At 38.0% G+C, this 15,516-nt stretch overlaps 1 protein-coding gene across 1 annotated transcript in view; it reads right to left on the bottom strand.

Moving 5' to 3' along the window:
• Window positions 1–15,516, bottom strand: part of TRIM44 (tripartite motif containing 44) — a 118,357-nt gene that overhangs the window by 65,543 nt on the left and 37,298 nt on the right. The window contains exon 3 of the mRNA XM_045557815.1: window positions 92–331. Within this exon, the coding sequence (XP_045413771.1) occupies window positions 92–331 (240 nt within the window). The remainder of the gene's footprint in view (window positions 1–91; window positions 332–15,516) is intronic.

The following is a 15,516-nucleotide window of genomic DNA, read 5'->3' as shown; positions in this document are numbered from 1 at the left end:
TGGACCACAAGGGAGTATTTCCAGAGCTAGTAAATGTGGCAGTTTCCTTCTTTTTCTCCTACTACTACTAATTATGGGTATTTTTGTTTACCTCTGCCTTTGGCTCAGCTGATTCATTAGAGGTATCAAGTTGTTCCTTGGCTTGGGCCATCTGAGTCATCAATCTATCCATGTGGGATTGGATGTCTGCCAGTATCTCAGTCACATGAGCTGTGGCCATTGCTTCCTGGATGTCCACTAGATGAAGGGCCTTCTGCTCCTCATCAGCAATCACTTTTTGAACTTTCTTAAATTCTTGCTGTATAAACACCTTCATTTGGTCCCGAGTTACCTGTAGAACAAAGACAAATAAGAATAAGATGGACATACAAAGAAATGAAAAGGTAGAGTTATTGCTACACAGCCTTGGACAACATACAAACCATGGTTCCTATCTGATCCTGAAGTTTTGGGAAAAGCCTATAAACAATGTTCCTCTAAATTCTTTGATGAATTTATTGCTAATCTTTTTGCCTGTTTTGTTCTTTAGGAAGTAATTTTATAACCTTTTTTGCTTTTGTTCATTTTTATACCAATAATATATAATTACTATTTTAAAAGTTTAATAGATGAGTATATACAGTCAAATGAAATTCTTCTTTTCTCGCCAATTACTGTTAACAGTTTGGTATGTATCCTCCCAGCCATTTTTATATATACTTATATTCATATGTGTATATAAGCTGTATAGTTTTTATATAAATGGATCATAATGTACATATGGTTCTGTGTTTTGTTTTTCTACTTAAAATATGTTTATGCATTACAGACAAACTTCATTCTTTGTATTATTTTTACTATCTGTATATGACACAGAGATGTGTGTGTGTGTGTGTGTGTTTATCTTCTATTTAACCATTGCTCACTAAATGAAAGTACAGGATATTTCCAAATTTTTGTTATTATAAATAACACAGCAATGAACATCCTTGGATATACCTCTTAATATTCGCATATGAGTTTCTTTAGAGACCTTTGGAGCCACTGAGTCAATTTATATATACTCTAAAAATACTGACTGATATTGCCAAGCTGCCCTTCAAATAAGATGTACTAATTACTTTCCTACAACAATGTGTGAAAGTAAGCACTTCCCTGCACCCTCACCAATATTGGATAATATCAAACTTTTAAATTTTTACTACCTGATAGGTGGAAATACAGCATTGTTTTGTTTTACAATAGTAACTGTGAACTAAAAATATGACTGTTGGCTATATTTGGCTAGGGCATAAGAAAGGCAAACAAAGTGAGTAGGTATCAAAACAAGAACTTCTAAATTCCAAATCTTGCCAGCAACTGCATTTATTGATGTTTCCTCACAACTATGTTTATTTTATGAGTATTTTTAAAACTATGCATATAATGAGTAGCTGAGATAGGGACAAGAAGAGTAGACAAAAGGAGAAAGGCCAACAGAGGATTTCAGACCTGGAATAGAAAGTAGTTGTCATCTCAGTGAACTCCTTCCTTTTACAGATAAGGAAACGAACACAGGGGCAAACTTGTAGGAGAGGGAAAGACTCCAGTCTTCTTGTTCACAGACTGGTGCTCTGTTCACTCACTGTTAGTCTATCAGAAGGGAAATCAAACTGGGAAAGCCTCAGAGATTGAGGAAGAGAACGACTAAAGGAGGGGGGAAGGAGATGAGGCCATTTTTATTGAGCCTTTTAAAAACTGATACCTTAAGCACCTTTTGTAACGCTGCCATAAGAACAGTAATGTAAAATAAGGCACGTATGATACTATCCACTCACACAGTAAGTTACTAAGTGACAGAAGCCCTCAGGAATTCATATATTCTGCAGGTGCTCTCCCTGGTGTTGGAGAAAAGGGGAGGGAGAGTATTAAATGTTATTAATGTCCCTGCAAATTCTGTATCAGGTTGAGAGCTATGATTTATGATTATTTACGTAATTCCTTTTTATTTTTAGTGTGTATATTTTAGGATTATTATGCTTTATGGTTATCATTTATTGATGGATCTCTATCCTGAAATAAACTTAGGTATTAAATGACTAGGACCTTCACTCAGAGACCAAACCTGCAAAGTTTTCACTAAGGGATGAACTTTTCTAAATGTCTGAGAAACTCTCTTAATGGCTATAAGTGACTAAAAATGGAGATTGCAATAAAAACTGACTCACAACTTATTTTACTAGACATCACATACACATGTGGGTCAAAGTTAGGATGCTGATATCACAGACAGGAAAGGTGCATGGGTTTTAAAATTCTCTATTTTCCATTGTTTTACAGATGTCTTTCAACAAGACATTTTATTTTATACAGATCAGGCCACAAATGAAAACTGAAGGCAAAATAAGCTACTCTATAAAACCTTTGTGTCTTCTTCCCACTCCCATTCTCTACTAATTAACAAATAGGTATACTCCAACCTAATTCAAAATGGTAAGAACAAATTTCTGGGTCATAGGAGCCATTCAAATTCGGAACTCAAGGGAAAGACTCCCTGGGAAACTGGGCATGTGGTAGGTTGGGTATTCTGGAAAAGAACTCTTGCCAATGGCAGGAGTGAAGTAGCTTTCAAGACTCCCTTTCAGGTTCTATTTCATTTCCTTGTCATCAAAACTCCATCCTGCTAAAAACTGCAGTTCTCCAAGAGTGGTAGGCCCTTCATGTCTGGGCTTGTTATCTGGAGCCGCTGGCATCATTTCCAAGTGCATTTCATAGGGACTTCTTCAGCCTCTGTTCTATAGTTTCCCAAAAGTGAGAGTGACAGTGTTATACTCATGACTATATAACTATATGCAATGATACATAAAAAAAGAAAATTCTGCATACTCAGAGAAGACAGAAACCTGGACATCTGCATGCACCACAGACTGATAAAACTGATGCAAAAGTTTCCTTTTATACAGCATCTACTAGTAATTGTCAAACATTTTTAAAGCCACAGAACTTCCCTCACTCCAAACAAAATCTTAACATGGAATCTCAAAATGTAGTAAAGCCAAAAGCAGAACCATTCTGGTTAAAAAAAAAAATTTCCCCATCCTTCTTGAAGTCTTTCTTAGGGCACTGGTAGTGATCTCCAGGAAAATCTCACCTGAGGGACCTGGGTCCTCAACACAAATGAAACCTTAAAAGGAGCTTACTCCCTTTGGTCAACTGACTGGCCCCTAGTTTGTCAAAACCTTCAGCTCCTAAGTTACAAGCAAGATGATGTATCTTTGCTATACTTGCACTAGGGTGAAATGTAACCAGAGCATTTTACTAAAATTACTTAACACAGTATTGTAATTTGAAAGATTTGACCATTGTATGATCAAAACTAACTAGTAAACATCTGAGACCAACCTCCTCATTTTATAGGTAAAGAAAAAAACCTCCTCATTTTATAGGTGAAGAAAAAAAAAAGTCCCAGAGAAATGAAGTAATAAAGTCAGGTTTAGAAACTTCCTCTGGTCCAGTCCAATGTACTTTCTGCCATAACATATTGCCTCCAGTGATCCCTTTCTGACTGTGTCAGGTTTTTCAAATGTATTCCTTCTTAACTGAGATATTTCCTCAGTTAACAGGCTGCTTCTATTATTATCCCCACTGGGATATTATTCTCCCTAAGTAAAACTTGGGATAAAAGATTTACATCTGAAGAGTTACTGTCTTATCCCATGGTACTTTCTATGTGTTCTGATAGTTAATATTCCCAAGGTAGGCCAGACCCAAGAGGCATGCAGACTGGTACCTTACACACACATAATTAAATACATAAAACCTTGAATTTAAAAAGCTTGTATTTAAAAACATCACTCAATGTACTTTACATGGGCTAGAAGCCATTAACTTCCAGCTAGGTGGGCTGTAGAAACCCAAGCCTTCATTTAATTTTTTAAAATTTACTTTTCTATCAGAGGCAGATTATAAAAACAATAAGCATACTAGCTAGAAAGCATCATGGCTTCAGAAAGATTTGTTCCAGAAAAGTATTCCTGAGATGAACTGAGAAAAATGGATCAGGAGGAGCAGGAAGCTACTCAAAAGAGAAGCATGCAAGTCTACACTGCTTGAAGATTTCAGAAACACTTGTTCTATTAGCCACATGTACTGCAAGGTTTAAAGGAGGATACTTTAAGAATAATTTTAAAAATTGTGGACTGCATGAAATAGAGGATGAGGACTCTACCTCCTCTAAAAAGTCAAAAAGTCCATTTTTACTTCCCTCTTCTTCATCTGAATGGCCACTTTTCTAAAATAGAAAAACAAATGAGCAGGAAATGGAACTTTTTCAGATGCTGCAAGCTGTCCTTACTGCTACCACACAGTGCCCTCCCTTGCCAGTGTCTATGGAAATTTTCAAGTTAGGAAGCTCAAAGTTAAGGTTTCTGTACAGCCTCCAGCATTTATTCTGGCATTATACGCCAAGAGAACTCCTTTCAAACTTCTGTCAGTCTCCAATGCTGGCAGAGAAGAGCTTCATCAACAAGAACATAGGCTTTTTTCAACAGATGGCAAGATCTTCCATTTCCTGTGTCCTTTGTGTATGGGTGGAATAGCCACTATTTGTGAATAAAACAACTGCCCATATTCTCCAGGCTTGGATATTATCCAGCAGCCTACAAACAGAGCAGACATGAACTCTGAACTACATTCCATTACCAGCATTCTCAGTGATGTCATTCTCAGTAACCTAATTAGAAGCCTAATTGGCTTAGTTTTTGCAATGGAGCATTGAGAATGGTAGAGAAAAAGTTTACTAAAGTGAGCATTTAGGCTGGGCATGGTGGCTCACTCCTATAATCCCAGCACTTTGAGAGGCCGAGGTGGGAGGACTGCTTGAAGCCAGGAGTTCAAGACCAGCCTGGGAACATAGTGAGACCATCTCTACAAAAAATTAAAAAAAAAAAAAAAAAAAAAAAAAGCCAGGTATGGTGGCATGCGCCTGTAGTCCCAGCTACTCAGGAGGTTGAGGCAGGATAGCATGACCCCAGAAGTTTGAGACTGCAGTAAGTTATGATAGCACCATTGCACTCTAGCCAGGTGACAGAGCAAGACCCTGTCTCTTAAAAAAAAAAAAAAAAGAAAGAAAGAAAGTAAGCATTTAAACTCTTCCTTAAACCATCTTCTCATTCTCGTCAGAAGCTTTGAGGCAAAAGCAGTCATCTGCAGCTTCTTCACTTCCTTTCATCACCCCTACTTTGTTAATAGAGCACCATGAGATCTTTACCTTAGTTATCCACTTAGTTACTTCGAGTATCCACTCAATGAAGTAACAGTGGTATTTACTGTTGCTATTGTGACTGTTATTATTTCTATTATAAAAGATTATAATAAATATACCAAAATGTTAGTGGTTTATCTATTAGTGGTGGGATTACAAGTACTTTTCTCTTTTTTACTTTTCAGTCCAAATTTTCTATAATAATGTGTAGCTTTTTTTGGAACAATAATTTTTAAAAAGAAATGTAGCTTAAAGAAAAAGTTAAATCCTTAACAAAATATTAGCAAGTCAAATGCATTAACATATAAAAAGAACTATATATCGCAACATAAACATAGGATATATGCCAGGTATGCAAGGCTGGTTCAACATTTGAAAATCAGCTAATACAAGCCATCCACATCAATGCGCTAAAGAAAAATCACATAATAAAATCAACAGATGCAAAAAAAGCATCTGACAAAATCCAACCCATTCATGATAAAAACTCTCAGCACACTAGTAATGTAGAACTTCCTCAACTTGATAAAGAACATCTATAAAAAATCTATGGCTAACATCATACTTAATGGCCAGAAATTCTAGGCTTTCCTGCTAAGATCAAGAATATGATCTTACCACCTCCTTTTCAACATGGTACTGGGTGTTCCAGCTACTGCAATAAGAAAGGAAATAAAAGGTATACATGTTAGGAAGGAAGAGATAAAACTATCTTTGTTTGCATTTGACAAGATAGATCATTTATGTAGAAAATCTGAAAGAATTGACCCAAAAAAGGAAGAAGAAAAAAAAAAAAAAAAACCTCCTGGAACTAATAAGCAATTATAGCAAGACTGAAGGACACAAGGTTGATATACAAAAGTCAATCTCCTTTTTATATACTAATAGTGAACAAGTGGGATTTGAAGTTAAAAAGACAAAACCATTTACTTTAGCATCCCCCAAAATGAAATACTTAGGTATAATTCTAACAAAATACATACAAGATGTATATGAGTAAAACTACAAAACTCTGATAAAAGAAATCAAAGAAGAAATAGAGAGATATTCCATGTTCACAGATAGAAAGGCTCTATATTGTGAAGATGTCAGCTCTTCCCAACTTGATCTACAGATTCAACACAATCCCAATCAAACTCCCAGCAAGTTATTTTGTGGATATAAACAAACTGATTCTAAAGTTTACATGGAGGGCAAAAGATCCAGAACAGTCAACCCAATATTGAAGAACAAATTCAGAACTGACACTACCCAACTCAAGACTTACTATGAAGCTATAATAATCAATACAGTGTGAAAATGGCACAAGAATAGACCAACAGGTCAGTGGAACAGAATAAAGGGCCAAGAAAAAGACTCACATAAATATGTCAACTGATCTTTGACAAAAGAGTAAAGGCAATACAATAGACAAAAGACAGTCTTTTCAAAAAATGGTGCTGGATATCCACATGAAATAAAATTAATCTAGACGCAGACCTTATACTTTTCACAAAAATTTACTCAAAGTGGATCATGGACCTAAATTTAAAAAGCAAAACTACAGAACTCCTAGAAGACAACACAGGAGAAAAGCTAGATGCCTCTGAGTATGGTGATGACTTTTTAGATAAAACAGCAAAGTCTTAATCCATGAAAGAAAGAATTGATAAGCTGGACATAATTAAATAAAAAACTACTACCCTGTGAAAGACATTGTCAAGAGAATAAGAAGGGAAACACAGACTGGGAGAAAATACTTGCAAAAGACATATCTAATAATAGACTATTGTCTAAAATATATGAAAAACTCTAGAAATTCAAAACTAATAAAATGAACCTGACTTAAAAATGGGCAAAAGACCTGAACAAACCAATCATATAAACAGATGACAAGTATATGAAAAGATACTTAACATCATATGTCATCAGGGAATTGCAAATTAAAGCAACAATGAGATTCTACTGCATACCTGTCAGAATGGCCCAAGTCAAAACACTGACAACACCAAATGTTGAGGACATGGAGCAACAAGAACTCTCATTTACTGCTGGGAAAGCAAAATGGTGCAACCACTTTGGAAGATAGTTTGACAGTATCTTAGAAAACTAAACACAGTCTTACCATACAACCCAACAATCACTCTCCTTGATATTTACCCAAATGAGTTGAAAACTTATTTCCACATAAAAACCTGCACACAGATGTTTACAGCAGCTTTTATTCATAATTTTCAAAATCTGGAAGCATCCAAGATGTTCTTCAGTAGGTGAATGGATAAACCAACTGTGGTACATGGAGACAATGGAATATTATTCAGTGCTAAAAAGAAATAAGCTGTCAAGTCATGAAAAGACACAGAGGAATCCATATTACTAATGTAACAGGTACCAAGAATAAATTTAAATGACCCCTGTATGTTTTTTATAATCCTATCCCTTTACTAACTACTTGACCTTTTGAGTTGTTTTTCAGAAATAATGGATTTTCTACAAGACAAAGGAATTGAGACTTCCTGACACCAAGATTCTCTACCTCCTCAACCTGCCCCAAGGCATGTGGCCACTCCTTCAAAAAAAAAGCCCATGTCTGTATTAGGCAGGAAGATTTAAGGCAGCTTCTCCCACTAACTGGGACATGATGTCTGTCGTATTAAAAAATTCCTTTCTTCCTTGGCAATCCTCTGTTGTCTCAATAATTGGATCTTTGTGCAACAAGCAACTGGATCTAGACTGAATCTTAGTGTTTTGACAATAAAAGAAGCCAATGTGAAAGGCTATACACTGTGTGAGTCCAACTATATGACATTACGGACAAGGTAAAACTATGGAGACACTAAAAAGATTAGTAGTTTACAAGAGGTGTGGAGAAAGGGAGGATGAAAAGGCAGAGTACAGGATTTTTAGGGTAGTGAAACTATTCTGTATGATACTATAATGGTGGATACATGTCATTATACATTTGCCAAAACCCACAGAATGTACAACACCAATAATGAACCCTATTGTAAACTACAGACTTTGAGTGATAACGATGTGTCAGTACGGTTTATAAATTATAACAAATGTACTACTCTTGTGCAGGATGTTGACAGTAGGGGAGGCTGTGCATGTGGGGTGGGGAGTGAGTACATGAGAACTCTGTATTTTCCATTCAATTTTTCTGTGAACCTAAAACCACTCTAAAAAATAAAGTCTATTTTAAAAAGTCAATATAAAACTAAGTAGCCTAGAGAAGATCTTGGGGTGGGATGAGCATCCAAAGGGCCAGGCAGGATAATTCTTCTGCTTGAACCTTACTCCCAAACATGTCAACATTTCCATTTTCTCTGCCTTCCCAGGTAATACTAGACCCTTCCTTCCCAATCTGACTCCCTCTTTCTACAATACATCAAAGTTTTGAAAAGCCCTTTTCAACTTAAGCCCATTCAATGGCTTCCACAATAGCTAAACACTTAGCACATGCTGCCCCTGTCATTTGAAGGTTCTTCTATGGAAATCTCAGTCATTCTGTGTCCCCTCGTAAGTGCCTGAAAAATTGTGAAAAAGATCTAACTAGTTGATCCAAAGACCTGAAGTCTGAAGTTACTTTTGACAACTATCAAGCTCATCAATGAGAAACAGACATCATTACAATATATGCTTCAGGACACTGTATACCCACAATAGCACTAAACCTCATGATACTGCTCACATTATAAAGTGGGAAATGGAATTAGGAGCAATGCTGGTTGAAACAGAAGGCAAGCCTAACTTTGGCCCTGTTTTGGTCATTGGACATTTTGTCTTTTAATCCATGACATAAATAAGGTCTTAGAAATAATAATGAAAACAATATTAATATCTACCATGTGCAGGCAGTGTTCTAGGTATCATCATATGCACATTTCTCACTGAATGCTCAGGTAGGCAACAATACTTTCATTTTATATTAAGGGAAACTGAAGCCCACGGTAGTTAAGTCACTTGCTTGATGTTATGCCTCCGGTGAATGATGATAAGGCAAAGATTCAGCTCAGGTCGGACCTGTTCCAAAGATAGTGCTCTGACAACCACTCTATACCACATCTTGCTACTCAAAAGAAAATCATGCCTCTAAAAATCAGGCTTAGACCACTGGTAAGCAATCTGGAAAGCACTCAGGATGTCAGGTCCGAGGCCATAAATTAGTCTTGCCTTTTGGAACTGACCAGCTGTGTGACTTTGGGTAAGTCACTGAATCTTTCAGGGCCTCATATTTTATTATAAAAAATGAAAAGCCAGCTGGGCTCAGTGGCTCACATTGCTTGAGGCCAGGAATTCGAGACCTGCCTGAGCAAGAGTGAGACCCCATCTCTACAAAAAACAGAAAAAGTAGCCAGATGTGGTGGTGCACCTGTAGTCCAGCTACTCAGGAGGCTGAGGCAGAAGGATCACTTGAACCCAGGAGTTTGAGGTTGCAGTGAGCTATGATGACGCCTCTGCACTCCAGCCTAGGTGACAGAGCGAGACCCTGTCTCCACAAAAAAGAAAAAAAAGGGAAAGGCCAAACTTTGTTTCCTTTTATCTCTAAAGTGAAACAACTACATAAACTTTAGACTCTTAGAGCAGTAATCTACCAATCCACATTTGCCTCTCTCTAATCATATTTGTTGCCAAAAAAGTCGGAGGATTCAGGGGACTGGAACTCTAACTCAGTCATTGTTAGGGTGACATAGCCAAAATAAGAAGTAAATAAGAGTGTAGGATAATCCTTTTCCTTTGACAATGCTGCCCTATCAAGTGATTACCCTTTCTCTTTAACTACCAACGTTTTTAAAAAAGTAACATATTTGCTGCGCTCTCTACCACAAAGGTGTCTACTACTCACCAATTCCATTTGACTTCACCACTGACCAGTGTGTAGCATTCAGCACGACAGACACCTGTTAGTCCCATGTTTGCTGTAACCCTGGACTTCCCTGGCTCTCTGGTTACTGGCTTCATATCTGAAATTCTATATACTCTCCAGGTGACTGAGATTAAGAAAATCCTCCACACCAGAGGTTTTCAATTTCAGCATTACTGACATTTGGAGCCAATGATTCTTTGTTGTTAGGGGAATGTGCTGGGAATCCTACAATGTTTAGCAGCATCCCTGGCTTCCATGCACTAAATGATAGTAGTGCCATCCCCATCCCCAGTGAGGACAACAAAGAGTCTCCAGGCATTGCTAAATGTCCTCTGGTGACAAAATCACTTTCTTTTGAGAAAAACTACTCCATACCCTCTTCCTTAGCAATTTTGTCCCATCTTTGAAATTCAACTACTATTAATACCTCCATAGGGATGGCTCCCAAGCCTGGAATTTCTTTCCAGGAAACCAGTCTCACAGTTCCTCTTGGCTGATGCACATCTCCACCTGGATAATTTCTACTATCCAAGCCATCAAGCCTGAAACTGAATCCTTCCCCTCCTCATCATTATCATTGCTACCTTCTTTCAGTGCCCTATATTTAAGGCACTATTCTAAGCACTCCATGTACAGTACTTCAATTAATTATCACAATGATACTGAAGGAAATTAAAAATGTTTATCCCAAAATATGACATTTTGACATTCTGGACTGATTGAGGAAGCTTCAAGGTCTCTCTGACCTTCTACCACCATCATGACTCTATCAAAATCTTTTCTTCTGCCTGAGATCAGAAGGAGGACCTAGGAGGACAATTGTTTTTTTCGTTCTCTCCCTGTAAGACCAGGACTCTAAGATAGGACAGACTCTAAGAAGATAATGTCCAGTCTCTCAGACTCACTTAAATCCCAAAGGGAACTATTTACCAGTTAATTTTTGTTCCCCATCCATTCATCCACTCCAATAATCCTTTATTGCCTCTCTACAGAATTCCTCTTTTTCCATCCCATAATCCATTTTACCAGAAAGGCATATAAACTTCTGAACCCCATTGGGGAGCTGAATTCTCATTTTCTGGGGGTTCTTGTGTATATATATTAAATAAACTTGAAAATTTTCTCTTGCAATCTTATTGTATTTATTTAATTTTTCAGTGAAGCTTCTGAGAGCAAAGGGGAAGTTTTGTCTTCACCCCCACAATACCATGGTAGCTATTATTATACCCATTTGACAGATGAATAAACTAAAGTAGGGAGGTAAGAAATCTGCCCAAATTGTCACACATATAGTAAGTAGCAGAGTTTGAACCCCCATAGTTTCTGCCTTCTGATCACAACCTGCTTTCTGACCACAACATTATTCTCCTACACCTTCCTGTCAAACGTTGACTTACTTCCTCTATTCCCCTTAGTGAAACCACACTTTAGGCAGTCCCCTACGCTTCACACTCTGGAGTCAAGTCCAGCAGATAATATGTCTCTTGATTTACTATCTGAAGGGGAAATTATGACACTTTAGCTAAAGGCCTTGCACAAAATGGTGGTCACCACATTCTGACTGAATGTCAGTAGCCATACCACATCTGCTCCTCCAAAACAGTCTGGCTGGAGAGATGTTCCCCCACATCTATGAAAACCCCCTTCTTTTCTCTGCATGCCCTTCTCACTACTCTCCACTAAACATCTAGACCCATTCTTCAACATTACATTTTAGTCCCACCTGCCACCCCACCTAGGCCCTTTAACCCAATACCACTTCCCCTTGCGCCACTAACTTGCTAAAACAAAATTCTAAGTGACAAAGAGCTTCTGAGTGATTTGAAAAAATTGGTTACGATCCTGCTCCTACCTTCAGCTTGTTCCTAGAAAGCTTTCTCTCCCTTCTCATCTCCACTTGGACCTGAATTCTTGACTTTCTAATCTTCATCTCAAATCCTACTCTTGGTTTCTTTTAGACTTAGTGACTAAATGTGGCCACTGACCTGGTGTTTAGACCTTAGCTTTCTTTACATAGTCTTTGGCTTGGCTTACACCTTTGACTCCTAGAATCACATTCTCTCAGATAGAAACCCCGTATCTTAGTCAGAATACTCCACCTTCCTCTACTTCTGTCCTGAGTAATTCTTCCTAAGACTATAAATTTTGGTACCTGAGCCCAAGTACTGAATTGTTCTTTAACAGCTTCATGCATGTGACCCTATGCTTCTTCTGAATCTCCTTCCCTTCGTGGTTCTCCTTCCTCGATATACGAACATAAATGTAAGTATTCCTGTATATACACACACATATACACAGTATCAGAGGCTCAGGATGATGTTTCCTAGAGGCTTTGTACTTGAAAGGAGCTAATAAACACTTCAATTGAGTCTGTTAATCAGTTGTGAAGTAGACAGCAACTGTGTACCCCAGTCACCTGCGAAAGACACAGTCACAGACAACTGACAAGCAGTTACATGGAGATCTAACCACTGCAGTTGTGGCATCACTGCCAAGAATCCTCTTCTTCCAGAGCTGCTTGTTCATGCTGTCAGCTACTAAGACTTTATTGCCGTGACAACCTGATGTGTAACCCAGTGACACAGCACTGAACTAGACGCATCAGAAAGCAGTTCACTGGGGATGGTGAGTTCACTGTGACTCGGTACTATTGCTTGCTCTTAAGATGCTTCTCTTTGCCTGACCCCACGGTGGCAATAAAGCATGCAATCGAAACTTCTGAGCACCATTTTTCCAGAGTAAATAGAAGAAAATTCTGGGTGGCTCTCACTGTAGGAATGTGAAAGTAGAAGAATGAGTCCCCAGAGAGACCCAGAACTTGTAATAACCAAGAATAAGAGGAGAGCTTCTATTGCATCTTGATTTCCTGCTTTCTTATCACCTTAACCTATGCATAAACAAGAAAGACAGCTTCTGCTTCAGGAGTTATTATGTAGGAAGTATAAAGTGACACTGAAAGTTTGAGGGGGCAACTATACAGAATTTATACTGTTTTAAAGCCTTTCTTTGACAATACAAAGAAAGCCTATTTTATCTGTTGATGATTGAAGCAATTTTAAAACAAACAAGACTCACTCCTCAACTACCGTTCCAGTTCTCTACCCAAGCAACTTCCCTGAAAAGCCATAGTTATTATATTTATATATTATTAAAACCCCAACATTGAAACAACTGCATGCCACCAGGAATACTCAGGGAAGGAGACCAAGATGCACATGTCATGTTTTCTGAGTCCTCTTTGCTACAGAGAACCACAAGGGTTAAAGCACACAGAATCTGATGTGGTGGAGAAAGGGTTTGAGAACTGGCTCTGCTAATTCTATGCTTCTAGAGCTCAGAAAGGTGAAAGTTTCTTCATAAAATGGGGGTAATATATTATTCTTACAGATATTTTTCTGAACTTTACATAAAATAATACATGGAAAAAACTTAGTACTTTCTGGGCACATAGGATCATCGGCAGAACAGTTCCGCTGATCAGAGGTAATAGTAACTGAATTTTTATTGTGTGCTTTCCCATGTAGTACCAACTGAGCTCTTACAAAGAGCCTCCAATGAGCTTTCTTAAAAAAAAAAAAAAAAAAAAAGGAAGACTATACCCTTAGGAGTTCAGATTCTCATTTCCTAAGGGAACATAGGAAGGCCTTTCTTACCCTCGGAATTGAAGAGTAAAGATATCAATACAGGGGCTCTTTGCCTCAGTTTCACTAAATGGTTACAGGTTGTCAGGGAGCAATGGCTGCCTTTTCTAGTTTGTTAAGATCTGACTGGGCAAGGCCTCAGATACAGTCTACTTCAATGATCCCGAAGCAAAGCACAGAGAGTACAGGAAGGACGGGTCACATTCTGCTCCACAGCAGCTGCACGGAGTCAGCCTATGGGCACAGTTGGGTTCTGAACCTCACAACTTGCCTCTTATTGTATTTTTCTCTCTTTTGTAGACTAAAATTCCACTATACCTCCTTGAGGAGCTAAAAACCTGCTCACCTAAAAACCACAGTGCTCATTAACTAAGTACAGTTGCTAAAATACTTTTCTGGTTCCCAGAGGCTGTGACACCAAATCATCATGCATCATTTCTTACCTCCTCCTCAAAGTTTCCTTTTTTAGGGTACTCATTAATAAAGACATAGTATGATCAGTCCTACCTTATAGAGGACACTGAAGTATGTAGACGTGTGTCATTTAACTCCAATGTTTGTGCTCTTTCACCATAAAAGGAAAGAAAAGCCTGAGCATCCCATACTCAATATAAATTTTTTTCCCTGAAAGTGTGAACAAACTCTACATTGGTATACTATTCTCAATCCATTTTCTATATGCAAAAGGTTAATAACTTCCTATAACTACTAATAATTCTATATTTAAGTCATAGAAAGGTAACTTAATAGCATCCTTATCCCTGTGACCTTGGACAAGTCACTTAACCTCTTAAATCTCTGTTTCTTCATCTGTAAGAAGCGGATTTTAACATCTAACTAATTGGGTTGAGTGAGGAATTAAGGAAATTTGGTAGAATCTATTTCACCTGCTATGAAGTAAATAAAAGCCATTTAACAAGGGGTGGTCATCAACTGGATCACTGGGCTAAATGGAATTTCTCTCTGCAGAGACCTGATGAATTCTGTCCTTTGGTTAAACAGAGTCATCAGGACTCTGCTTAACTCTGTTTAAAACATCAGGCACTGTTTTAAAATTTTACATTTATATATATGTACAACCATCTACATATAGACATGAGGTAGACTGAGAGTTGGTTGCATTCTGTAGGTTTAGCCTTAAGATATCAGAGAAAACACCTTTTTCTTTTAGTAAACCTAAGTTTTATTTCCTTAACTGAATGAGGCTGAACTAACAAGAAAGGAGTAGGGAGGGGGACAGAAGAAAAGCAGGCCCTTGAATAAAACTCTGGGTGGTTTTATCACTATCATCACAGTAAAGTTTTATGTCTAGGTACCCAGGCTCCTAAATTAACTGTCAATACAATCCTGCACTGGAAACATGAAGCGTGGCTACTATGGGGGAGTCCTGACAGTTCCACTCCCATCTCTGCATTGGCTGTGTAATCAGTCCTTCAAGCTTTTAGCAGAGAGTGCATTATCAAGTCTCCTGTCAGTGCAGACAGGAGCTGGTGCAGGGAGAGAAGGACATCACAAAGTGTTAATTTTATTAAGCCATTTAAAGCTCAATCCTTTTGCTTTCTAACAATGCTCCAGCCTACCAGGCAGCTCAGAAACCATGCCCACCTTATGTTTTAAAATGCCTACAGTAGATGTGTGTAATGGTTCACTTAGGAGCTTTGGGACCCCAGTAAGAAAGGGGAGGAGTCAAAGGATAAAGCTGCAGGGGAAGGGAGAAGACGAGGTAGGAAGGGAAAGAAGAATCTCAGTGGTGTTTACTTTAAAGTGGGGATTTATCTCCTAACGTGTTTCTTAACCATGACTTA

The sequence above is a fragment of the Lemur catta genome, chromosome 7 (assembly GCF_020740605.2).
Source record: "Lemur catta isolate mLemCat1 chromosome 7, mLemCat1.pri, whole genome shotgun sequence".
NCBI lineage: Eukaryota > Metazoa > Chordata > Mammalia > Primates > Lemuridae > Lemur > Lemur catta.
The sequence above is the reverse complement of the archived record's forward strand: the minus strand, read 5'-3'. Positions and strand labels throughout refer to the sequence as shown.